The sequence below is a fragment of the Haliaeetus leucocephalus genome, unplaced genomic scaffold (assembly GCF_000737465.1).
Source record: "Haliaeetus leucocephalus isolate CR32 unplaced genomic scaffold, Haliaeetus_leucocephalus-4.0 Scaffold802, whole genome shotgun sequence".
In the NCBI taxonomy this organism is placed as follows: Eukaryota; Metazoa; Chordata; class Aves; order Accipitriformes; family Accipitridae; genus Haliaeetus; species Haliaeetus leucocephalus.
In genome coordinates this window covers 4,922,026-4,948,916 of record NW_010973238.1, presented here as the reverse complement: position 1 = coordinate 4,948,916, position 26,891 = coordinate 4,922,026, and the positions used below count along the sequence as shown (strand labels likewise).

At 38.8% G+C, this 26,891-nt stretch overlaps 1 protein-coding gene across 1 annotated transcript in view; it reads right to left on the bottom strand.

The window, feature by feature from the left end:
• Window positions 1–26,891, bottom strand: part of TMEM132D (transmembrane protein 132D) — a 270,775-nt gene that overhangs the window by 90,495 nt on the left and 153,389 nt on the right. The window contains exon 4 of the mRNA XM_010581742.1: window positions 6,333–6,516. Coding sequence (XP_010580044.1) covers window positions 6,333–6,516 — 184 coding nt within the window. The remainder of the gene's footprint in view (window positions 1–6,332; window positions 6,517–26,891) is intronic.

Genomic DNA, 26,891 nt, shown 5'->3' with positions numbered 1-26,891 from the left:
AGTCTCTAATAGAACATAAGCAGCACTAGCTAAAAATTAAATGTTTTGGATACATATTTTTATAAGGGCATTAATACCCTAAGCATTTTTAAAATCCAGCAGTGACTAGCACTGCCATGACAGCTGATTCCTGTAATTATTAGAAATACTTTTAGTACGGAAATGCTTCCTATATAATAGATAGCCTCTTTGCTGCAGCAATTGATTTTATTTATTTATTTGGTCTATTTATCCAGCTTCTTACGCTGATGGTATGTAGAACGTTTACTTCCTGTCAACGTTTTTGTTAATTTTTTATAAAGAACATTAGGAGCAAGTTGAAACAATAAATTATCTAAAATGTATAATGTTAAACTCATGTTCAGGTTTTGGATACAATATATTTAATATGACTGCCATAAATACAACTTCTCACAAGCCAAAATGGCTCTAATGGGTCTGAGGACAAGACCATGTTCATCTGCAATGGGAGAATGGATTTACAGTCAATGTTACTTTGATAACTGTGCTAGGATGTACCAAACCAGACCTTTTAGCAAAATATCATCTTAAATATGAAGTTTGTTAGATGCTATGCATTATAAAATATTTCTGTTCAACAAATAAAGACAACATTTCCTTTTTACAGCTAGTTTACTAACCTGACCTTGTAAAATAAATATTTCACTTGTGTTTCATACACTAGCAGCTGTGGTGACACAAACGTTGCAAAAACGGTTGCTCTGGTTTCAAAGGTTATTTTGCTCCAACACGACCAGGGACCCTTTCCTGGAGGTTACTAACCTCGTAAGTCACCTGAGATGAAGGATAATGTGATCTCTCTTCCGAACAGCTCACTCAAGTTTGCTTAAACCACCTTCATTTGCAGCTTAAAAAATAGGTCAGTTTGATCTGCACCGAAGCAGCTTTCCTCTGCAAGAACAGAGCTGAGTGTGTGTTTCTGAGAGCAGGGACAGCTCACCAAGTCGGGACTCCTTCGTAGGGTCAGATGAGTAGGAATAATTCTTTGCCTTCACTACAACCTGTTTGTTGCAAAGTAATGAGCTGGACTTTGGTCACTGACTCTGCTTAAGCCTGTCATAAATCAGGAGTCCCTTCTCAGAGGTTTTTTCTACATTTGATTTAAATCTCTCTCTGCCTCACACCTCACTTGACTGTCTTGGAGGCCGATGTTGCACTGCCTGAGGATAATAAATAACGGGCCAAAACCAGAGAGATAATGGAAGCTCAGCTGCTGATACAAGTCTGTGATTCACTGTTCACCTTTGCCTGCTAAAATATGGCTGCGAGGGATGGAGGGTTGTCTTTGGAGTTCTTGCCTCTGCCAAGCAGCCTGCAGCCTCACTATTGTACCATTAATCAAGTTTCAAATCCCATCTTTTCTTCCTGTCCATTTCACTTCCCTAATAATAAGGTATTTTTTAGGTTGATGCTGACTAGATTATAAACATACCTAAGGGCTGTCCCAATGTATTCAGTAAGAAGGGAAGACAGGCACTCCACAGGCAGATGGGTATAAAACTCACCAAGCCCCAGACCGGAGCTGAGATTGATAAAGACTGAAGTGAGCCTGTCCTGCTATACCCTGGTAAGGTGAAAGCTGCTAATTCAGCCCTAGTGCCAGGCAAACTATCCTGCCTGCCAGCAAGTTTGAGATTCTCTGGGCAGCAAGAAAGCTGAATTATCTACTTCAAAATATTAATGTCATGATTAGTATGAGGTAATCCAGGGCTGCTCTGCCACTGTTACCATGACTCTGCAGTACTCAAGGATTCTTGCTCTGGAAGGCAGAATTTTTCTGCTATTTCCTAGTTGCACAGATCATACAGGGCAGTCTATTATTGCTGGCATTAAGATCAGCTCATCTGTAAGGGCTGGGGAGTCTCTCAAGAAAGCAATCCAGATTCACAGACTTTTTATACACACGGGTGCTCATCATCCAACTGCCTGGTTTCTTCATCAGCTTCATATGTCCTACCACCACCTGAAACAGCTGGTCCACATCCATATCTTTACACCTAATAATGTCTTGAATAGCAGGGCAGCTACATCTGTGTGAGCCAGGCTGACTCTAATATTCAGAAATTTAAAACAAGTACGCTGACAACAATTTATCAAAAATTGAAGGTCAGGAACATGCAACCTTTTCAAGAAATTTCTGAAGGGACACTGAGCATCCTGTATATATTTTTTTCTATATTCTAGGAGAAAGTGAAGTTAACACAGTGTATTTGCTAGTCAAAGGACTACTCTGATTATGGATTTATCAACCCTGGGACCAACATGTCCCCCTATGAGATTTATGAAACAGGTGTTTTGCCCTGATTCCTTATAAGATTATTAAATAAAGGGAGAGCACAGATAGAATAGGTTTAGGGCATATGCACAGGTAAGACAGATGATTTACAGATTCAGAGCTGGTTCAGTTAAGAACCAGCCCAGGTATTTTATTATCCACCATTTTTATTATTATTATTTACAGAACAGATTTCAACTTATCCATTTACCAGCATGTCATATCTGCCCTCTGCCTTTCTCAGTGGGGATTATCTTGTATGTACACAGATGGCTACAGAGCTTGTCTGTCTCTCATCCTCACCTAATCATTAAGGTTCAACAAAAGGTGAACTTTCATAATTATGAAAGAGCTGACAGAATGTATAAAAGCAACAATAATCAATAGCGGCAAACGTACAATTTGAGTGATTAAACCTGTGCCATTTATCACATAACAAAATGAGAGTGAAACAAAATAGGGAAGAAACACTAGAAAGAAGTCAAATAGGTATTGGAAGCTGATGTTTTAGGATGCCAGTAAAAAATAATGTCATATTCTAGAAGATTCAGGCATATTATTCTCACTGGCTGTCACACTACATTGCAGCTCCTCAACTCAAAAAACCTCAGCAGTTTAGTGTGTTCAAGACAGTTAATGAACAAATGGACCGTACACCTTTGTAATACCGTATTTCAAAGGTCTGAAGAGGTGCTAGGGTTCCTGTCTCAAAGGATACCCTATTACAGGTAAATGTTAAGAGAATGATATTTAAAGAGAATTAATATCTATGTTAGTTGACAACAAAGAACAACATAGAAATTTTTTGCTTCTTCACTATTTACTTGTGATTTTTATTTTTTTTTCCCTAAAGTGCCAATTTTTCAATAATTACCATGGAGTAATCCTCTGGCATTCCTTGTCCAGAATTCTCCATCCAGAATAAAGCACTCTGTTTCTACAATTCCTGTACTGAACAACGTGTTCTTAAGACCCTCTTCTCCAGTTCCCTGGCCACAGACTACCTGGAGACACAAACCTCACAGTGAGAAAGCTGGCAGGGATATGGGGAGAGTTCTGAAGAGTGCCAGTGCAAGAAATGCACAAATTACTGGGGAAACTGTCCTGGTGAAGAACATTATATCATACAAACATCTGTCTCTTGCATAGGGTTTAGTGGATATTTTAGTTTCTGTCAACAAGGCAAGACGTTGCTAAGAGCCACTGCAAAGCAATCATGGTAAAAGGCCAATAATTTTTTCTAACCCTGGCTAAACATCTTTGCCTGTATTTCATCAGGCTTAAGGGAAAGGATCACGCATTGCGAATATCCAAACAGGTGCTCACAGGTTCTTACAATGTTCTTAAACTAAATGTTTTCTCCCATGCTATTCCCCTCCTGCTAACAAGGGCCGACTGGGGTCCCATGCACAGCTTACCAAGAGAGGTTCTGTTACACTTCAAAATTAGAAAAGGTGTTATTAAAGTGCCAGAAATATCAGCCTTCATGGTACCCGCACACCCATAAAATACACCGTACAGCTTTTCTCTTCAATATCCTTGAGTGCTCTACTGTGACTTGTGTTGCCATTATTGGTGTAGGGCCCTGCAGGGGTCTCAAAGGCTGCAATGTTAATATGCCATAGGAAAAAAAAAAATGCGCTGGAGAAAGGTAAGGTGAGTGCAGCAAGTGTCCTAATAACTTCAGCAGAAAGTGGGCATTTCTGGTGTGTCCTGATGCTGATATATACATTCAAGTCTTTCCATTGCAGCATTTTGTAACTCAAAAAAAAGGAAACAGGAAGCTTTAAATTGGCCAATCTGTTGCTTTGCAATTTACAAATCCATAATAGCTAGCAGAAAAGACTACAGAAAACAAAGATGGTGCATAGGTGGTATGTGCTAGTCTATTAAAAAAACAAAGCTCTGCCTAATGTTAAAGCAATAAAATGTTCTTTTGAAAAATTAACCTATAATTGAAATATTCAACAGCATTTCTGTTTGGTGCTTCTAAACATGAAATTACATGTTCCGCTAAGAAGCCCAGCAAAACTAACCCAAATTAACCCCAGACTCCAGAAACAGAGAAATAATATAACACTTTGTTTTCACTGTGGTTCTTTCTAAATGGAAGAGTAGAATTTATTTATTTTAAATTTGTAAATTACAAACTGGCTTTGCTAAGATCACAGGGAAGTCTGAAGTACCAAACTAATCTAAGTTAGGTGTCTCGAAAGGTCTGCACCTGAATCATCATTTCCTAAGCACAAAGTGAAGTACAACAAAGATCTGGAGATTTGTGATACCCCAGAGTTTCTTCCTTGACACTCCAGTTAATGCAAAGAAGGTTAAAATTATTCCCAGTCTGTCAATAATTAGGGGATCCCTGCAATTTATCTTTGCTTTCTCTCTTACCCATTATCCCAACACCTGTTGCCTTGTAAAATGCCACCTACTGATAACTTTATAGTCTTCCCATGACCTTTGAGCATAGAATTTTGTGCTTCTGGAAAATGGGCTTTTTTGTTCATCTTTTAATGGAAATGAAGAGCGTGAGTTGATTTGTAGCAACAGCCAGGAGAATCTATCTTTGTTCTTATGAACTATATTTTGCCACTATATCACTTGATACTAAAGCATGGATCGTGGGCATGTGTGAGAAGAACTAGTGTTCTCTGCAACCGCTGGAACCACTGGGAAAGAAATCTTTCCTATTCCTATTAAGGGATGGAGCGAATACCCCCCCCTACATCTCAGATTATGTAAATCAGATCACCTCTACAGCCTTAACCCTCAGTACTCCAGAACTCGTGTGGCTGCACATCAGGTCCCATCTGCAGACCTGAAAGCCTCTTCTCTTATCAACAAACCAGCAGCTATCACCCACTGTTCAACAGCAGGAACTAGCCCATGAAAACAGTTGTGCAAAACAAAGGGATTAGTTATACAACTCTGATTTGTTAGATGGCCACAATACCAGTCGGTGAGAGCTATTTCAACTGTGGTAAACACCTTGGCAATGAAAATATGAGCCATTACAAAAAAAAAAGAAATATTTTTGGTGAAATAAAGAATCACAACATCTGAGTAGTTCTGAAGCGGGTAAATAACGATAATAGCCAGTTCTGTGAGTCTGGAAGTGCACAGAACACCTTCAGCCTTCAATAATGGCATAATTAACTGGCTATCACTAGGCAAACATCCAGGTTATGTTTCTTTAAATGCTCCAAGACTGATTTTTGTTTTTCTTTCCGTGTTAAATAATCATGTGTCAATATTTTCTAATAGATTGTCCAAGCACAGAAATGGGGCGCAGCCACACCTTAGACAAGTATACTTCATCCCTAACGATGAAGAAATGTGAAGGAGAGTGAAGAGGAAATGCACACAATTTCTGTTTGTACTTGGAATTTGGGTATCTAACAGGGTTTTTTAGCTAAGAACAAGGCTAAAGGATCAGGTATTTCTCAAGCCCTGTAGTTTGCACTGTGACGGTGAAACAACCCATTTGAATGCATTTATGTAGAACAGACATTGGCTATGTACTGTATTTTGTGTTCCCCAGATAATTAAAATTTACTCAGAAGTCACGTCATGACTTTTATTTCTCTTCTCACTCTCAAATGAATATGGAGTCAGAATCCAAAACCTGAAAAAACTGTGATTCAGGAAGTCCTTAAACACTAGACCAAACAAATGTAAGAGTACTTGTGATTCAAGTAGGACATACACCACATTGAACTCAGTGTCCAAGTATAGCACTTCATGCAACAAGAGTGAGTTCTGAACACTGGAAATGTCATGAACTCAGCTTTTGCCTCCAAGAAGTCAGTGTATTGGTGAAAGAGAGCATGGCTGGGCCTTCCATGGGAACCTGTGGTCTCCCCTCATGCGGTTTCACCACTGAACGAAGCTAATTTCAGAAGTTGGTACCTGTTTAGCAAGGTGCTGAAAATTTCTGTCCCTCCCTCCCTTTTCAGCAGATTATTTGCATCTGTCAGATGCTAGAGTTGTAAAGCAATATGAAAAACTTGCAGAATGCCAGACAATTTCTTACCATAGCCAAAGGGAGAACGCCTACTAGGTCCTTCTGGCTTACGTAGATCTTGGAGATTCCTAGATCCGATGCTGTATCTCCAGGATATTCCACCTGCCACGTGATGAGCTGGGTCCCAGGTAGGTCAGTTAGGTCTTCAATTTCAAAATCAATCTGCATGATTTCAGAGGAAGGACCATCCGCACTGCAAGAAAGAAAGAAAAAGAAATGTTCCATTCGCATGACTGATAAGCCAGCAATGTAATTGCTTTTATATTAATAAAACATTGGATTAAGGCTCTTCCAAAGAGAGGATTTGGTGGGATGATGGATTTAATAATGAATTAATCATTTGCACTTGTCTTAAGGTTTCAGGGTATTTCCCACACATTCAAGTGCCTTAGTTACACCCTGTGACATGGATCACTAAGCACTGCTCCATTTTACAGGTGGAGAAACAAGAACAAATCAAGGTAAAGCTAAGGCTAAAGCTACAGCCTAAAAATCCTGACTCCGAGGCTCTCCCTTTAATGAGCACATTCTATTTCCTCCCTGTTAAAGCAACACATGAGCAAATCTAAAGGGAATCATCCTTGAAATGGGAAACCACTACATTAAAAGTATTTTCTACTTTTTAAAAAGAGAGGCGTGGAAGAGAGGTCAAAGCTCAGGATGGGGTCTGTGAACCAGGGCAGCAGGGAGCAGAGGATTGGAAAACTTGGAATTAATTTTTGGTTCTACTGCTACCTTGCTGTGAACATCTGTCTGAAGGTCCTTTTGTCTTTTGCTAAACTAGGAATTATAGATAATTTAGCTTGTTGCAGGGGAGGAGAGTTACAAAATTGGATTATTTAATTTTGGCCAATCCGGCCAGGATCCTTGAGTAAAAAACACTAGAAAAGAACAGAGTTACTAGATGGGATTCTCCAGGATACTCTGGCAACATTAGGGTTACTGATACCTTATCAATGCTACTTTGTCTTTACATGCTGTCCTTCCTAAGGTTAGATGGTTCATATAAGCGAATACCATAAAGCAGAAATGTAAAGACGGAAAAATGGAAAGGTGCAATTGCTGCAAAGCTTGTTATAAAATCAGCTACTGTATAGAAAGCAATGCAGTGAAGTGTCTATTGTGTATCTTGGCAAGGTGAGCTCCATAGTCCAGTGGCATTTATAGAGACAAGAAAATACTCAATTTACTGTAAAGTTGTGAGGAATGCAGAATTCCTTAGCAGTGCAGAAATCCAGGGGACATTGAGAATGACAGTGCTTTTACCTCTGAAACACTGAAGGTTGAACAGATCTCCAGTGTTTGTCTGGAGGGGAAAGGAAAGAGCAGAATTTCTTTCAGTGGGATAATGCTCAAGAAGAGAAAGAATGGCACAGCACTGAAGTGCCACAAGCCACTTGCATTGGACAGTGCAACTAGAAAAAAGAGGGAACATTTCAGCAACTAAGTAGAGAATCCCCCAAAACCCAGCAAGTTTTCCCAGCTGATGTGGAAAAAGAGCTAAAACTAAGCATATTTTTTATGAAGACCAGTTATGATAACAGCCTCAGTTTGGGATTCTTCCCAAAATACTCAGAGATTTTTATCATGCTGGCTGAATCCAATGCATTATCCAAAGCCACCACTTGAAGACTTTAATCTGATCATCTTTAAGGTTTGGATTTTACTGGATGCATTGGGTTGTTCCCATCCTGGATGGAATTTAAAAGGAGCCTCTGTGGTTCCAGAATGGAATTTCTCATTTCTTCATGTCAGAAAAAAAAAAAAAGAGCACAATTTCTAAACTAGCAGTGAATGCAGTCTTATTTCATGCTGCCCTAGGTAGGATCAGAAAGCTGCTTTATGCAGCTGTGACTGCTGAAACTCGGTTACCTTAATTGTATGAGCAGGAATAGGCAATGCGTTGCCTATAAATACTTGGCAGTGATCCTGTTTTGTACAGTATACAGTATGTTCTATCACAGTTTCTGTGTTTAAAGAACTAATTGAATCTTCATACAATGAACCTTGGTTTTGTGATTCTATTCAGGGTGCCTTTCTTTATTATTGCATTGGTGTCTGCTACTACCTGTCACCGGCTTTGCCGAATTGGTGCTGTCACCAGAAATGTGTCCTGTAACAGCAGCAAGGGACTGCTGCACAGGAGGGGACTGCACGGCAGAATACCACAGAAAAACCAAATGATCGTCAAAAAAGGCAATCGGCTTCATCTTTTCCAGGTATGTTGGAGATTAGGAGAAAAGGAATAAAATGATTAGGACACAGGAAAAAAAAAGAGGGAGTGAAAGGCAGTGGAAAAGATGGGGAGAGAGAAGTGGAGCATGGTCCTTATACTCTTGAACTACAGCTCTCATATAGCACAACTACACTAACCCCAAAAGAATGGCAATTTTTCTTTTCACTTCTCCTTCAAAGCAGGTGTTTTAATGAAGCATTTCTTGTAGCAGAAAACCCCCATTTTGCTACCAAATGCAATTTTGATAGAAATTATTTGAACTAGTTCCTCTTAGAAATACTAAGCACCTCCAAATGACAAGATTACAAAGCACCTCAAAAATCAATAAGAATCTCATTACTGCTACTAAAGATGTATAAAAAAAAAATGTCGAAGTATTGCGTGACCTATGATCACACCCAGGCTGTCAGCACCAGGTCAGGAACTTTTGTTTAATTACTTTACTCATCACTTACTATGATGATCCTTCCATGTATAAGTCCCATGGATCTGTGTCCCCAGTTTACAGCCTTCCTAAGCAGTATTTAGCAATTGAAATCTTTCATAAGCCAAAAAGTTACCCTTCAGAAAATACAGTTAAAAAATGTAAATGGAGAAATTTGGACAAATAGTATTCATTACTGGAGTTCAGTCACATAAAAATAGTTGTGGTTTTTCTTTTAAAGTCAAGGTTGCTTGATACAATAGTAATATTTCTATTTGGTAGTCAGCCACTGCTACTTGAAATGATGCGCTGCCTAATCCTCTTCAAAGTAGGCATACAATTTATGGTCTCTATAATGCAATAGCATGTTGGCAGCTTGTCTTTGCTAACGCTAAACCCATTATTGCTACCAAGACTACAGCAACAGTGTTAGTTACAATATGGGAGGCTACATGATTAGAAAGTTTAGGATGGACAAACCCAAAGGTTCACAACAGCAATCCAAGCTGAGTTGAAGAGTGGTCAAAGAGAAAGGGTTCTTGGTGCTAATTTAAAGTCAAATCCTTCACATAGGGTTTTGCTGCTTATAGTTGAGAGTTAAACTGTAATGGAGTTCACTGTGTTGCCAATAAACTCTCCTCGTGAACAGAGTCCTGCTGAGCTGTGTGCCACGTAGATGCATTTTTAAAGGGTTTCAGCGCAAGCTGAAGACAAAGACGACAGAAAAAAACCATAAACTTCATTGGAATGGAGTAGTCTGGTCTTTCCTCCTGTCAGCTAGGACAGCACAGGCACGTTCGTACTGTATTTCTTAATCTGCCTTTTATTTCCTAACAACAGATCAAGAAGCTCTGACAAATTAAGAACAATGGGAAACTCTGTCCTGTCTCTAGGGGAGTATTTCCTACCTCTACAGAGCCATTCTGCACCTGCTTCTTCTGACATGTCCCTGAAAGGCAAAATTTTTAAAAAAAGTCTCTCTTCTGCCCTTTCGGCCTGGGAGTCCTTTTAAATCTGAGAGGCTGGTATCAAGGCCCTTGGCCAGCTGCTAACACTTGTGCCATTATGTCAAGTTTCTTTAGAGAAAGAACCAGCCACTCTTCTGGGTCTTTAGGGATGGTATGCCCTGCAAGACACGGTTTTCAAGAACACACCCTGTAAATCCAAGAATAGCTACTGGATGTTGGCGGTGTTAGTCAATTCAAGTATCCCATTCCTGTTTTCACTAGCTGTGGTATCGGCTTTGATCTTTATACAATGCTCACAAAACAAGATTTGTTCTGAACCTACTAAAATGACTGGGCATGTAATGTTTCTCATAATACAATGTATAAAGTTTTATCACTGTCTTTAGAAGGCTATAATGGACGCAAGAAGCCTAAAGCCATGAATATGCTAAATACGATGTATCACAGGAATGTTAATGAAAGAGCCTTGGGGAGAAGAGACAAAGAAGGTAATCTTTATTCTTTTCTACCTCCACACACGTAACCAGGTCTCCAGCACATCTCTTGCAGGTTATCGAGAGAGTCTGTGGCCTGAAACACTGCACAGGCCAGGCTAAGACGTGGAACAGCAGTGCTCAGAAAAGGAAAAAATGTTTCCAGGGATAACTGGAAAAACTTTCTAGTGTGAGAGAAGGGACACAGCAGCACAGCTGACCCCATGAGACCTGAGGGAGTTTGTGAAAACAGTTATCCCCATTTTACAGGAGAGAAAATTAAACTGAAAATGACTTTCCCATAAAAAGAGGGATAAGGTGATTTATACACTACAAAGTATATAAGATGATTTATACGCACAAAGTGGAATAAGGTGGCATTTCAGAATGAAAGTGATATAAAAATAAGTACAAATCTTTGGGTCAAAGTAAGATAATATGCTATGTTGTCATACCAGATAAAACCACCATGCTAGCTATTTCCAGCTATATCAGTTGGGTTGCAGAAAGGTTTTAAGGCATGCTGTCATCTGTGCTGCCACTGCACAAAGCTGGCAGTGGCAGTATGTGTTAAAAATAACTTCTTCCTTGCGTGGTAGGAAATAATATAAAACAATATGAGATGTAGAATAAAGGCATAACAAAGAGCAGTGAAAACAAAGCATCGCCACTTTGTAATAAAACCCCAAAGTTTTCTGAAATGATTAATTTCTGATACAGTTATTTGGGTTTTTTAAAGCTTTTTCTATGGTATTTTCTTCAGAATTTAAACAATTTCACTAAAAGCAGTTTTACAACCCTTTTTTTGCCAGTCCCTTTTGGAATTGCAAGCCATTACTCCTAATAATATCACTAAAGAGTACTAAGAGTTCCTAACCAAACATGAGGAGGTCAAAGGGAATTCAAAGGACCACTAGACAATCAGCCTTTCCTTTGGTTTATTTGCTTTTTCTTGTACCTCCTTCCCTTCTGCTTAATAGTCTCTTCCCCAACCCTAGAGCTCCCCTATAGCACGCAAGCATTACACTTACGCTCCTCTATAGCAGCATATCCCTAGCAGTAGTACCAGAAGCGTGTGGACTTTATCCATTTTGCAATGCTACTGAGAGCACGCAACTGAGTAACATATTGTCTTCCCGCCTAAACAGATTTTGGGTGGGAAAAAAACAGGAAGAGGAAACTAAAAGAAATTAAGAAAAAAAATCACAGAGAGAAAAAGAAAAATGACCTGTTACAGAGGAGTGCGAGAGAGAGAAAAGTAGAAAATGAACTTCTGTCAAATGTAGATAAAAGGACAATGATAGAAAAATAAACAGTGAGGCTTGGAGTGCGTAGGTGCTTTGTGAGAAACACCTAAAAAATCCAGATGAATGGGAAGCGGAGCTAGTGTAGCCAATAGCCAAAGAAAGAAAAAATAGTTTCAAACTTCCTTTTCCTTTGAGTCAGTCTTTCCACCTATATTTAAAGTAGTCAGTAAAGGATCCTAATAATCTTCTAGTTTATCTTCACCAAGAAAAGATTGCCTGTCTAGCCTTTGCTGAATTCTTAACTAATACCCACAACTCTCATTTCAGGAAAGAGCATAATTTTATTTGTGAGGGGGGTTTTGTTTGGTTTAAGAAGCCTTTACATGAGAGTCAAACTGTTGTGGCAGGAGGACACATTTGCATTCCTCTCCATATTTGCCAGAGAGATAAAGATGACATCTATTCTGCATAAAGAGGCACTTGCAATGCAGTAAACTACTTCTGCTTGGCATGTTTGATAGCATCCAAGAAATTACATGTATAGGGTGTGTAAGTAAAAAATGTGGGATCACCGACAAGGAGACCATAATACTGACATCTGAGGAATATAAAGCACAGAATGAGAAAGGAACACTATGTGTTATGGTAGGCTAATTTATTTGGGCTTTTCTTTGGTGCTCATCACCACACAATAAGCCTTTGCTTTGGAAATGCTGATAACTTCTTCCAATTCAGCCAGTGGTGATGTGAAAATCCCTCTGCAAGAGATGATGATGGGTGTAAACTTCACATCCACATTTAATCTCCTTTTTATGTGTTTTTTTGTGTATTTTTTCTTTAACTTTGGCAATCAAAACATGCTACCTTTAGGTTTCCTATGCAGGTCTACCCTAAAACAATGCACACAAACTTGTCTGCTTCAGGCAAGATTTGAAGTCTTCAATACAGTATGGGAAGACAAAGCTGAGAGCAGCGTTCCACTACCGATGTGCAGTCTTTGGAAGCTTTATGTCTCTGGGTTGGGGTTCTTTTACCAGTCTCTCGTGTACAAAACCCATAAGCTGAAAGCCCTCAAAACAATCTTACAGGCAAAGAGACATTCTTTATTTTAACAAATGTGATTGTCTTTTCCTTCTGGTTTCTGAGCTAGAGTGCAATCAATGAATATTTTCCACCTTTTTTGGAAAAGCTTTTATACAGGATAAAAATCACATAATTTCAGTGAACTATTTTATTCCTACAACTAGGATTTAGAGGTAAAAAATAAAATATTGGAAGATTTGACATTAAACATAACAAGTTAACAGTATGATATTGCCTTTCACCAGCTGAGGAGCTGGCTTGGCTCCAGAATGTGAGCTCAACATATCCAACACTTGATCTCCAAAATCCATTCGGTAGGTATGAATCTAGCCGGCAAGGTGAGCAGGATTTCCACCTTTGAAATTGAAAATAAAATGCCTGAGTTTACCCCAAAAGTTAAAATTTTATTAAAACAAACCCAAATAATGTGGTGCAATACCTGCACCATATGTCGCCAGTGAACTAGTCTATACATACTCTATGCGTCAGTCCCTGGCCCCAGTCTAAACAAGTAACAAAAAGGAAGAAATATTTTAGACAGGAAAGTGAGGCATGTGGCTTGGGCCTTCCCAAGGTCAGAGAGGGTATTCTAATAAACAATATCTGTAGAATCTAGCCCACTGCATTACAGCAAAGATCATTATTCACCATTGATATATCAAGATAAGGTGATACATACAGCAGTACTTTAATTTTATTCATTGTCATCTTACTATTAAAAATTCAGTGATGGGTAGGCTGAAAAGTCATTTTTCTTCAGGAATCAGTGTATGAAGTGAACCAACTAGCAAGAAAAATCACAAAAGAATGAGTCTGCTAATCATGTAATAAAGTTATTTAAAAAAAATTGATCCATCTCTCTGGAGCATGACATCAGCAGTGCTGGTTGAGAAATATTTGCTGAATTATTTATTTGACTTTTTTTTTGCTATTTTCAAATAAATTATTCACTATACAATTTTCCAGCTGTTGATAGCACTTCTCCCAAATAACTGAAACCATTCAAAAGTGGGTAAAAATTAACAAACCTTTTAATATAATATAAACTTAAAACATAATTTCCCACCAAGCCAGCATTTCAGTTCAGAACCATGATTCTGAGCATCTCTTGACATAGTAAATCCAGTGATCATTTACCACATTATACTAAGGGAATGGTAAATCAACATTGACTTTATTACATCCAGTCTAATAATCATTCAATAAATTATTCAACACAGTAGTCAGTAAACCTCAAGTACTTTTGAAGCAGCCCAATCATGTGGCAACCGCAGAAAAACCACAGTTACTGTGCAGGTGGGATTGAATTGCAGGGCTAAGAAAACAGTTTTACTGACAGTACGAAGTCTAATAAAACACTGCAAATACATTGTCAATATGGGTTTCTCTACCTGCTGTTTTTATTGTCCTCAGCATAAAAATAACAATAACTCACATATAAGTGTGATAAAACTGCAAAATGAGGAAACCAGGCATCCAGCCACAAATTATCATTAATTGGTATAGTTTCTACAGGATCCATCTAAGGCTCAGACTACCCTGTACAAGACAACTGCAGAAAGCGATGATTGCTGTCTTAACTGACAAAAGCAAAAAATAGGAGAAAGATAACATAATAGTCATTTTACACATAGGAAAACCAAGCATAAAGGCCTCACTTAAATAACACTTCAGTATGCGTGGGAGTGATGTGTTGACTCCATATCCTTGGTTTGCCCAGGACTGGCAGCGCTATAGGAATTCAACTCTTACATCATGACCCCCAGACCTAAGCTTTTAGATCAATACCCGTCTTGAGTGTTCCTAAAAAAAGCCTGAGATATTTCAATCACATTACAATTTCCCAGACTGTTAACATTGTCACTATCACTTCACTATCACTGTCTCCTGAAAATTAAAGAAACCTTGTGAACAGGAGTCACACAAACATAACACTGATCAGCAGGGAATAAGACCCAGTATTTTCATACTAAAACATTACAGGGCCAGTGCTCAAATATTTGCTATTGAATAATCCCAGTGTACTAAATCATGAGATCAAGCACTGTGCTCAGTACACTGCCCTGCAGCAAAATTCATTCCTCATCCTACAAATATTTATCCACCGAAAACCCCTTATATACATGAACAGCAAATTCATACTTGTGCATAAATATATGTGGGATTAGACCTGCTGAATTCAGGTTAAGTCTTTTTTTAGTAGTTATTTAACCCCAAAAGGCAACCATATAGACATTGTTATCTGCATATGTACTATATAAGAAAGCTTCCCTTGGGTTCAAGAATATTTTAACAAAGGTAATAGGGCTTTGTTCCCATGATGACCACACACAAGCCCAAAGGAAGTCCTTGGCTCCCACGGATATATGTGCCCGTGCAGGAGGCACTTGCTGAGTCTGAGACTTAACGCAATACTCTGTTGCCAAACTAGCCCAATTACGATTAGGCAAAATTGAGCTGAACAATGAGATAATCCAGTCATTGACTCTGGTCCTGTGAGATCCACCCCTCTGCAAAAGGGAACGTCCAGAATATGTATAAACAGCCTTAATTCTGTCTTCTACAGAGTGCCTATCACAAGGTCTACAACAACGTTTTCCAGGCTATGATCACAGTCCCGGGTAGAAGCAATCAAAGGGGCCACAAGGTGCTGAAGAGTAAAAATCTTACTCCCCTAACTCCACCTGTTATTTCCTTTCACGATTGCATGATTTTGCTCATCTTCTGAAATACACAGCTAATAAATCTCTTGTATAAGGTTATCATGGCTGCCATTGATAGAGTGCTTATTTTTATTTTTCTAGCAAATGTAATACATTTTAAAGGTTCAAGCAAGGAATCACCAGCCTGAAAACATTGAGAAACTGGTCAAAAAGGTACTTGTAGAGTAAGTCTCCCTGAGAAGTGATACTTTACCAGGCTAAGTTACTATTTTCACATTCACATCAAAGATGTAGCATTTTGCTGCTTTATGATCCATGCTTCAGACATCAGCTGCTCGCCTTGATGCCCATCTTGGTCATTCAACTTTGGAATCCAAAATTATTTTAAAACTACCTCCCCTATCCACTTTTTAAAAATTTAATTGTAGTCTTAAATCCAGTGTAGAAGATTCAGTATCTTAGCAAGTAGCTCCATTCATGTCTCCGAGGTGAGATCTATAACATACCTTTTATATGCCTTGCTTATTAGTGTAGACACTGGTTCAACAAATGCAATTATACATAAAAGCAGCTTTACATTTCACAAGACTCAAGGCCTCAATATATTTCAAATCAGTGGCTTCTTTGGAGACATCTGCCAAGGCATATCCAATACATGAGATTAGTATCCTCAACTACAGGAACTTCCTCTGTTGTGAACTATTCAGCAAGTATTTCTGCTGAACTCATACATCTTGCAGAAATGCAAAGTTCCTTTCAACTAAAAAAAAAAAAAGTTTTCTTTACCCAAATATTCAGTATCTACCAAGTCTAGGATTGAGAGAGAAATGCTTTCCAGCTTACTTAATATTAAAATAAAAGAAGCTTCCAGAATCTTTTCTTTCTTATTTTTATGCAATAACATGAAAAATAAACTGAAGTGAGAATATACACATTGCCCCACCACCACCACCACCTTTTTGAAAGAGCTTTAGACTGAAATATATTTTAAAATCACAGAATCACAGGGTAATCTTGGTTGGAAGGGACCTCTGAAAGCCATCTGGTCTAACGACTTTCTCAAAGCAGGGCCAGTTTCAGTGTTGGAATAAGTTTGAATGGCTTAGATTTTCTCACATGGTTTTCCAAAGAGGCATATTATTTAGAGTCCTTTTTGTGATCTTATGGAAATGCTGGGATAGCCTGAGCACTTAGACCTGCACTTCATACACTAACACCCATGTGTAAGGGACACAGGCTGGCCTAAGAACCGAGTCTTCTCTTCCATCAGCTCTTAAAAATTTGAAACTTGGCCATGACCAAGTAATTAGAAGTCATCTTGATGTCTGTTAGGCTTCTGTTCTTTTCCACCGCAAGTGATTTTACAAACTATTTTGTCCAAGTTTAATTGAAAGACAGTGTTATTATACAATCTTAAGCAAGCTCCTTTCACAAACAAATTCTTATGGTGAAAATAATGGATCTGGAGGCATGCTAAGAAAGGTGATATCAAGACAGTACATTTACTAAAACCTGAAAATTAAATAACACCATGCTCTGCCAGGTTATTTCCAAGACTGTCTGTCCTACAGTAAAACATCTGATCTCCAGCACTAAATGGAAAACTGCCACCTCTGCTTTTCATCCTTTCACCTTCACAATGCCATTTGCTAGCTGCACAGTGCTTGTGAGCTTCAGCACAACCAAGATGCTTAAAATGCAGCATCTATTTCATCGATGTCATTAGTATCTGCAGTACTATAAGGGGAAACAAGACCCTCATGAAAAAAGCATACAACACAGGAAAGGACCTAACGACCTGATTGATAACATAAATATTAAAATTTTAGTAAAATACAACTATCTGGGGAATTATATGGACATACAGAAAGCCATGTTGTTCTCTACCAATTTTTATCAATTGAAGAGGACTTTAAATGCATATGCAGATATTGATCTCCGTTTTGTATATTAGATGTGTTAAAAGTTGGCAGTATGGAACAGATGTCTCTGGGCATACACTGCAGTATGTACATTTGTTTTGCTTTATCAACATATTTCAACCCTTACCTTGTAGGCTAAGAAGTACACTCATTAAATTACTTTGGCTGTAACAATGAAGGTACAGTACCCCTTCCCTGCTCCAGCTATGATACAGTTTTAGTATTTGAGCAGATGTTTCCCCTCTGTACATCCTGGGATAATCTGATAGCTGTGATGAAATCATACAGACAGGATGATGATACAGGTCTGCAGCTGAGTCCTAGGTCCTGTCAAATCAAATCATAGTTTTTTATATACTTGTGACATTAAAAATTGTGTGCGTTCAAAATCTCACAGAACTCATGTTCTCATTAGCATGAACTGTTCCATTAAGTCAAGCAGTGTCATCATTTTGGGTCTCATTGCACCCAGTGTTGACGCACCTGACTTTTCACCACATTGAGCCCGAGGCTGAGGTGCACCTGAGCTCAGGATTGGTGAGATATAAGGGATAAGAGATACATATGTCCTGGCAATCCTTGGATACTCTCTGAGGAATTACAATGAAGAAAATAGTAAGGGCAAGGTATGATTGAGGCTATTATGCTGCAGAGAATTATCCAACTGAAGGTGTACTGAGACCAGCAAACTATCCCCAGGGTAGATAACAGTGTAGATAACAGCAGCAGTTTGCACTGATTTATGCATGTGAGTACACATAGTCACCATCCTTTGGTGAGATCTACCTTTTCTATCTGACCATCAGCAACTGCTTATCAAGCAATCCTAATCTTATTTATGCAAACGCTTCATGAGCTGCTAAAGCAAACACAAAGACCAACTGTCCGTATGGAAGCTATGATCATTCATTCTAGATGAAAAAATTTCAGCAGAGGAAGGAAGGTTGATCTGCATTTATGTGTTGGTCTGGACAGGAAAAGATCTTGGTCCATATGGGTAGTTCCCTGCTACTGCAACCACCACATCATATAGGCTCTTCATAAACTTATCAAGCTGCATTTTAAAAGCACTTGGGGATTTTAAATCCCTATTCCCCTGAAAGGCTTTTCTGGAACCTGATTATTCTAATGGTTAAAGCAGTCAGAGGAGCCACCCTGGCTGGAACTGAAGCCTTCTATAAGCCATTTCTCAGAAAGGCCGGACCACAGCACGCTCCAGACATTGAAATGGATAGTGTGGTCAAATGCAGATCCACTTCCTACAACAAGTGTTCATAGCACAATATTAAATAATTCTGCAGACCTTCCGGAAACATGTAATGGCTGATAATAGCTCCCTCATTCAAAATTACTCCATCCACATTTGTGTGTCCTCAAATCACCTCCAGCCAAACAACTCTTCCCTACCCCAATATAACTGTAACCAAAAGAATTACATTTCTGTAGATAAACTTAAGTGGACTTTAAAGATTCAGTGATCTAAGTAGGCAGGCTGAGAAATGGTAGTTCTCACTACCTTATCCCAATACTCTGTCAGAATGCAACTACAATTGTTTGACATTTCCAGAAATAAAGTATTCTTTCAGTAAAAATAATAATACGATCAAACTAATAACTAGAAAACTGGAGGAGAGAGAAAAACAGACATGGTATGAATTAGGGAAATGCTTCATGGAATACTAAGGAAATGTGCCGGTGTGAATAAGAAATATCACCTAACCAGAGTGAGGAACTCATGCCATCAGCTCATGTGATGGACATATCACATCACACAAGCTTCCTTACTATGTGGCAAACTTCCATCTAAGGTAATTTGGGCTTTAAAGGCACTTTTATTGATATGTTTGAAGATACTAATTTTGGATATTAAAAGAAGATTCTGTGGGAAACGTCCACCAACTCTGGGGGCTGAGCAGCAGTGCAAATTGCATTGCTTCTACTTGTAAGAATCTCAGGACCGTACTTAGAATCTTTATAATTGACAGTGGAAAGATATACATCTAGCTCTTTAAAAAGATATATTGATCTTACTGAACTGGAGGCAAGGGAAGAGAGACCCTAGTTATTATAATTATGAATTCAGTAATGCTAGTATAGTTTCAACAGGTTCATAAATCATTCACAAAAGGGGAAAAGCAGTAAGTGAAGATCAATTTTTACTCAGAGTCATTGCAAAATTTGCCACCCTTATCAAATTTTGTGCATCAGATTTCCCTTCATGAATAGCAGAGCTTCACAAGAAGATGACAATGAGATCAGAGGTGAAAAAGTTGTGTACTGAAACACAAGCAGGATTTCATTTCATGGCAGACACCTAAATATAAGATTGCTTGAATTATTGACTATTCTTTGTTTTATACTCTACTACTATTGCACTGTAGTTTCATAGTCCAATTTTTAGTCTTTAATGACTTAATGGAATGTAAACTCTCTTTCTTTGCAAGGCTAACATGAAACCATTGCAAATATACACACTACTCTTCTTTCACTGCAATGTAAAATCCTCAAGGGTGTACTAGCTGGAACACACAACCACCAAAAAATGTAGACTTAAAATACCTCCTCCAAGCAAGGTGAAAAATTCGGATAGGCAACATACTTCAAACCTCATAACTAGCATGATTCTTGGAACATGTGTGGAGAAATCCAACAGACAGTTGTTATGAGTAATAAATGCAACCAAATGACATGAAGAATTAAACCGTAGCACTGCCAAAATTATCACTATGGTCTATGAATATAAACAGATTTTTAGACATGGTTTTCTTTTTGCTTTACTCATTTTGCTTGACTTCAGTTATGCTTTCATTGCACAGTGGGATAAAGTACAAGAGCCACAATGACTGAAGGAATTGGACAAGTTTTTCTAAAAACAGTAGAAGAAATAATCTGCCAGATTTTCAGAAGACCTGAATATGCAGTACTGAAGTAACATCAAGAAGAGCAGAAGGTACATCGGTGATTTTCTGAAAGAATCAGTAGGTGAGGTTTAAAAGCCAGAAGAAACCGAAAGTGCTAACTTTCCACAAATACTTGAAGGATTTACGTGTCAAGGAGAAAAAATTGCTAGAGCAGGTAAGCAGGAGAGTATAACTAGAAACAGCAGGAAATATGGACCAATTTCAAAGCGAAAGGACAGTGGAAGAGTCTCAAAAGGAAATAGTAGACACAATAACAGGAAAGGTTTAAAATTAGATAGGATAAAATGCTTAGAAAGAAATATTTTTTTGCAATGGCAGATACAGCTGTAACAAGCCTTTTTTGGGTTTTGCCTAGTTCCTTAATAAAGAAAGGATTATGCAATCAGTGTATCTGTGTGTCTGTCATTCCCTCCAGTAACACTAGACCAATTTCAAAAAAACTAGGCAGGACAGAGGTTAAGAATTATTAAGCTTTTTGGAAGCAGGCAGACTGCAGAAGAGAAGAGACCAAGTGATTAACCCCTCTGTCAGAAAAGATGCAGTACACTCCCTAAGAATCCATGTATGCACTCATTCCTAAGAAGCAAACACATAGAAACCAGGCTTCTATCTTTTGGCTGCTCACTGAAATACACCTTAACTTTTATGGCTCCCTGATTTTCTTTAAAGTTCCAGTTCAGAAGTTGACCCCTGCTCAGCAAACCACTGAAGCAAGCTCTTCCAGTCTTCTGGGACTCAGTTTCATTTTATAAGTTAAGCATATGTGTAAGTACTCTGCTAAATAGGAATGAATTTAAATACTCTGCTGAGCTAGGCTCTCATTTATCAGCAAAATCACCAGTTCAACTCAGTAAATTCACCAAATTATATGTGGAGAGAATTACTCCTGACCCTTGTTCAATGCTGCATGAAAATGACCGCTGTAGGAATACAGAACCCTTGAAACAGGTCTCCCACATAATTAAGAGCATGACCTACACTTTTGCTCCCAGACATCCTGACTATATAAGGAAAGCAGTAAACCAAAGCTCATAATGTTATCATGAACAAATGAGTCTTCCTCTCACTACTGAGCTTCTTGATGTAGAGTACGCTTGGTATCTGATGGGTTGCTTACAATCATTAGTACAGCTAATGGGAATTTAAAAGGCAATATGATTATTTTCTATATCACAACATCCTAGGACGCACAATGAATAGCAGTAACTCTGAAACTTAAGGAAGGGAAAAGAATCAAGTATTTTCCACGGTGAAACCATGTAGTAACATGAATGAATCATATTTTGCTTTGAAAATTCCAAAAGAAAGAGAGCTACAAAATAGGTCTTTTATTTCCATATTTAATAATTTAGAACTCTTACTGTTTGTTCACAAAATAAACATCATGTTCTGCAAACTTTGTGGAGATGTAAAACAAGAAGCAACAAATTCATATCTAAATCCCTGGTGCATACTTTTCCAATGCTAAGGAACAAAATATTCTCAAATATGAAACAGTCAAGGATTGACGCCAAAGTTTTTACATAAATGTGAGAAGTGGGCAGATGAATTGTGTGGAGAAAAGATGAAGTGGAACCAGCTTGGAAACCATTTGTGTAAGAAAGGGAAATGAAGAGGATTGAAGCAGTTAGCAGTTCCATAGCAGATATTTCTCCCATAGGTATGACAAAAGTGGCATCTCCATCAGTATTGATGAGCGTAAATTAAAGCGTGCTCCTATTTTCAGGAAGTCCTATGCTGAAAATATGCTGATCCTTTGCTCTTCTCATCTATCTCACAAAATACAGCCAAATTCATAGCTGATGGAAAGAGAAACTTCCACTTATCCTACACCGCTGCTGACGTTCCAGATAAAATTCACTATTAGAACTGGACTGAATTAAGTGGATCCGATGCCAGTGGGTCCCTTCTGAAGCAGGTATATGACAGGAGCAGCCACAGAGTCATGAAATATTGCTGTTGACATAAAACACTGAACTGAGAACACAGGAGATGCCTGGCTCTGTCACTCCTCCCATGAGTGACCCTGTGCAACCTACTTCACCACTCTTCACTATAGTTTTCTGACATCCTGAATATGATTCAGGGTTTTGAGATTTGTCAGTGAAAAATCTTTGTAACAGGCCAGAAAGAAGAGTTCAGGGCTAAATTAGGATTTTGAAAAAAACAAATCTTGATCATTGAGATGCTACAAAAGCAGAACCCCATCTTCTTACATTAATAGATTAGACTTGTTTGCAGCACATGCATCAGAGTGGAATACCTTGAAGAATGGTCAGTTTTTCTATATCATACCTTCCTAGTCTCCATGAGCTGCAAAGCCCATGGTAGTCCATAAAAAAAGAATTAGATTTCAAAAACTGAGTTATTTTCTAGCTAGGTTATTCCAATCCATTGCATTCAAATGTGTAATATGCGACTGGAAAAATGGCCTTCTTAATATCTTTATTTTAAAGACTGACAAGTCCTCCATTAGTTTGTTTTGAAGCCCTTCAAATCTGGGGACTGCTTAGGTGGTCATTCTTGTCTTCACCAATGCAGTGGCGTTCCACAAGATTCAGCAGGGAGAGAGAAATGATGAAAAATAAAAGCAGTAGCTGATGATGCAGTTTTCTAAATGACTGGAGATCTAAGTTGTCTATTTAAAGAAGAAAAGTTCAGTGGCACATCATTTTGTAACCAGATTAGGGTAGTAGCACTAACTTACAGTATCAGCTACACCAGCTCCCCCTAAAACTACAGCAGAGACAGTTTTTAGCTGTGCTTTGCATTCCTAGGCAATACAAAGCCCCCAGTGCTGTGAACGCTGCTGGCTTTATGAAGATATATATCATTTTGATCTGGCTGAAGCAACCCCAGCGAGGAGTCTGTGCCAATTTGACGTCGTCTCCTTCCTTCAGTTAGCATACATCACTCATGGAGGCACGCCATAATACACAGTGACACACACAGAACAGACAGAGCAGAAGAAAGCTTTCAAAGCATTTCAGCTCTTCTTTACGAAATGTAAATACAGGACACTGAATTCAGTCACAGCACAGTTTCCAATGTTTGACAATACAATCCACTCTCTGCAACTGAAATATTTATTCAGGCACAATTACCATATAAGATTAATATTTAAATCAAGGGTAATTTGTTTTCGTTATTACTCTTAGATCTTTTTAAACAACAGTTAGGGTTATAAATTGAATTAGATGATTTATTCTTAAAGCGGATCTTTAACATTCTGCATTTATTAATACCACTCTGAAATGCTCAGCCATTGATCAAACTCTGTATTTTCCAGAGTGATGGCTTGAAAAAAAACCCTAGCCCCTGAGCTGTGGATTTTACAGCCATTACTGTCAATTATACACCCCACTGTGGAGCCAAAGAAATCTTCATACATTCCAGCTGCAGCTTTATCCCTGAATTTTGCAGAGGCGATTGTTATTTCAAACACTGAAGCAGGGGAGGGAGAGAAAGAGGGGAAAAAACCCCGAGTTAGCCATAATGCAGGCAATTAAGATACTACCCATATGTTTGGAGAACTTGACATATGAGTTCGAAATATTTTTTAGAGAACACGTTTTGATAGCTGTAATAATAACCATAACATCAAGGTCTCTCTAGTCTCTTTCATGCACAGATCTTAAAGCATTTTATGAAGATGCAGGTATAGCAACAGGCATTTCACGCATTACAAAAACTAGAAAACGCAGAAATGCAGCGATGTGAACAAGGTGATTTGGGGGAGCGTTGCAGCCTGCAGTGGAGCACGGTGCAGGACATACAGCCCCGAGCTGTCTGTCCCCAAGGGCAGAAGCAGCACAGGCACACGAGAGCGTCCCTGCCTGCCACCTCGCTAGCACCGCTGTGTTACTTTGGAGACAGAAGTTAGTAGCTCCACATGGTGCTGTGCTGATCTATCAGCTTGACTGCTGCTAGCCTGGCAGTCTGCACAGCAATCCAGTCAATGGAATAGGGGTGCCAGAGTAGATTACTGGAAGAGGTAGGAAAAGAGGTCAAACCCAGTCCCCGGCTGAAATAAATGGGAATTTTACCATTTCAATGAGGATGCAGTTTCCACTGTAACAGTCTTGACTCCCTGAACTATTGTCATATCCATCAGACCACGCTGCAGTGGCATTCAGGACGAAGTTTTAACTCAGTCACCCTAAAGAAAAGCAGGTCTCATGCCAGGGGATTCCATCCCAGCTCTTCATATTCTGACCCAAAACTCTTGGGTCATTTCCAGACATAAACCACACATCATCACAATTCCCTATATTTCCCCCCCTTGTCTTCTCTCCTTACACCTCGATGTTAATTAACTATTAATCTGCAAAAATATACATCACTTCAAATGAGCAAATACAGTTTTGCAAATTTTCCTGCCTGCTTTAAGTGAGGAAGGGGTCCACTGGAGATCAGCGGAGATATTCTGGCACAAAGCTGAATAAAGCTGTAGTGACTTATACCTAAGATTATCCTTTCCCCTGCCACTAACTCTTCCCTCCTTTCCAGCTGTCTTTTCTACCAGAAGGCTTTTCTGAGATTATGCAGCAAGTTTTTGTCCAAGTGGAAGAACGGATAATCAGAAACCTCCTTGGAGCTCCTGAACTCTGTCACATTTGTGTTAAGTCCAGTCAGCACTTCCAAATGCTGCAGGGCTCACCGCAGGTGCTGGGAAACGATGTGAAGGGCAAAACTATCAGCTGGACTCTTCATTCTGGAGCCTTAGATGATTGAAGAACCTCAGCGACTGGGTTAACATGACAATCTCTGACACAACTTACCTCTAATTATCTACTGAAAGTAGATTAGATACAGCTTGAAAAACCAGGCAAAAAAACCGCAGAAATTAATACTGCAGGCTGACTATTAAGGTACTCAGCTGTTATCTCATGTCTCACCATCTCTTGGTTCCTGTACTGACATAGTGACGTTTCTATCCAATTCCTCACAAATGTTTCAGCAATGCCCTTTATGCCACACGAATAGAATGGGGATTGTCTCTAGCTTCAAAAACTTCTGTAGAATGCATAAACCGCCCCCCCCCCTTGTTGTTCGTTCCTACTTGCAATAGTTGACATCAGATCTGGACTAAAACCAGGAGAAAATCAAGTTTTATTCCATTTCTATGATGAACTCAGGTGGCCCAGAGAGCCTGCTGATTTTTCCATGCTTGTGGCTGGATCTCTCATCTATCAAGATGCAAAGCCTCTTTCCTTTGAAATCTACAAATCAAGTGTACTTACTAGAGCAGACAAATAATTTTTTTTTAAAGTTTAGATTTTAAGCAAGTACTTGTATAAATACACTAGCATCAAAGACTTCAGGCTATGAGTTGTATGTATAGCTTAACAATCAACATGCAGGATACTACAACTGTGTAATATCTACATTCCCGTTCAAGGTGGAATTGATAGTGTATCTACTAACAGCTCATAAAATGAGCAAATACCTTTTCTCCAAATAAGAGGTGGGAAATCTCCTACATCCACTCAGCTCAATTCTAAATACCAGAGTCAGCACTGAGTGAACAGTGCATTTAGGAATGAGACTGACCTGCTGAGGTAGCATCACTACTTGGAAGGATTAAATTCTCTTTCACAGAGAGAACGTGTGACACCGCACAGGACAGGCAGATGGGAATCTGACTTCCTTTACACCCTCTGCTGAAGATATCAGGAACCCTGTTTGGGAACTTCGACGAGTTACAAGTGTATAGTGTAGAAAAGTTAGTGAAAACAGACAAGAAAATCCCTTTATGGCTTACACAACAGTTTTCTGATAACTTCTGCTGAAAAAAGCACACACATAGCTTAAAAAAAATAAAACCAGATAAAGGCACACCAGGTTATACTTAGGGAAGACTTGATTTTAAATGGACATTAAAAAATGATACTAATTAAATAAATGTTGTTTGTTGGTTTTGGTATTTTGACAGAGTGGAATATTAAAAGAAGGAAAAAGGAGAAAGAAACATAAAGACACATGGTGATGATGAGAAGTCCCTAATGCAGCAGAAAATGCTTATATTTGGTCACAAATTTTAGCCAAAGAAGATACCAGCTCCAGCAGCATTCAACTACTGTTGTATTCAGCATCAGAAATACACAAAAAGGAGGTCAGAATACAGTACATGAGCTGACTGGCTTGCTGAGCATTAGGACCTTCAGAGGGCAATTTTACAACCTTTGACACTTTCAATTTTAAAGAGCAATTTGCTTCAATTTGAGTCTAGTGCAGTGAGAGATGAGACAAAGCGTTAGACAAGTGTTATGCAACTACCACTTATCTAGATGTGGAAAAAAGGAAATAAGACAGCATTAGGAGACCCAAACATTTAGATCAAGATATTGTTTTAAAAAGTTTTAATAAAACTTCATAAGTCACCATAATCGTTACAGTATTCTCAACTTGTATCTGTGTCTTTTAATTTCTAGCATGAACATAGGACACGTTTTCAGACCCTGTTTTGTGCTGGGATCACCCTGTCGACCAGCAGTTAGTTCCTGCCGCAAGCCTTCCAGCTGGGCGGCCCTTCCTCAGAGGTAAGTCTAGAGTATGACTGTTGAGGTTTCTGTTATTCTTTGTTCCTTTTACAGCATATAAAGTAGTAAACTGTTGTTCAAAAGCCTAA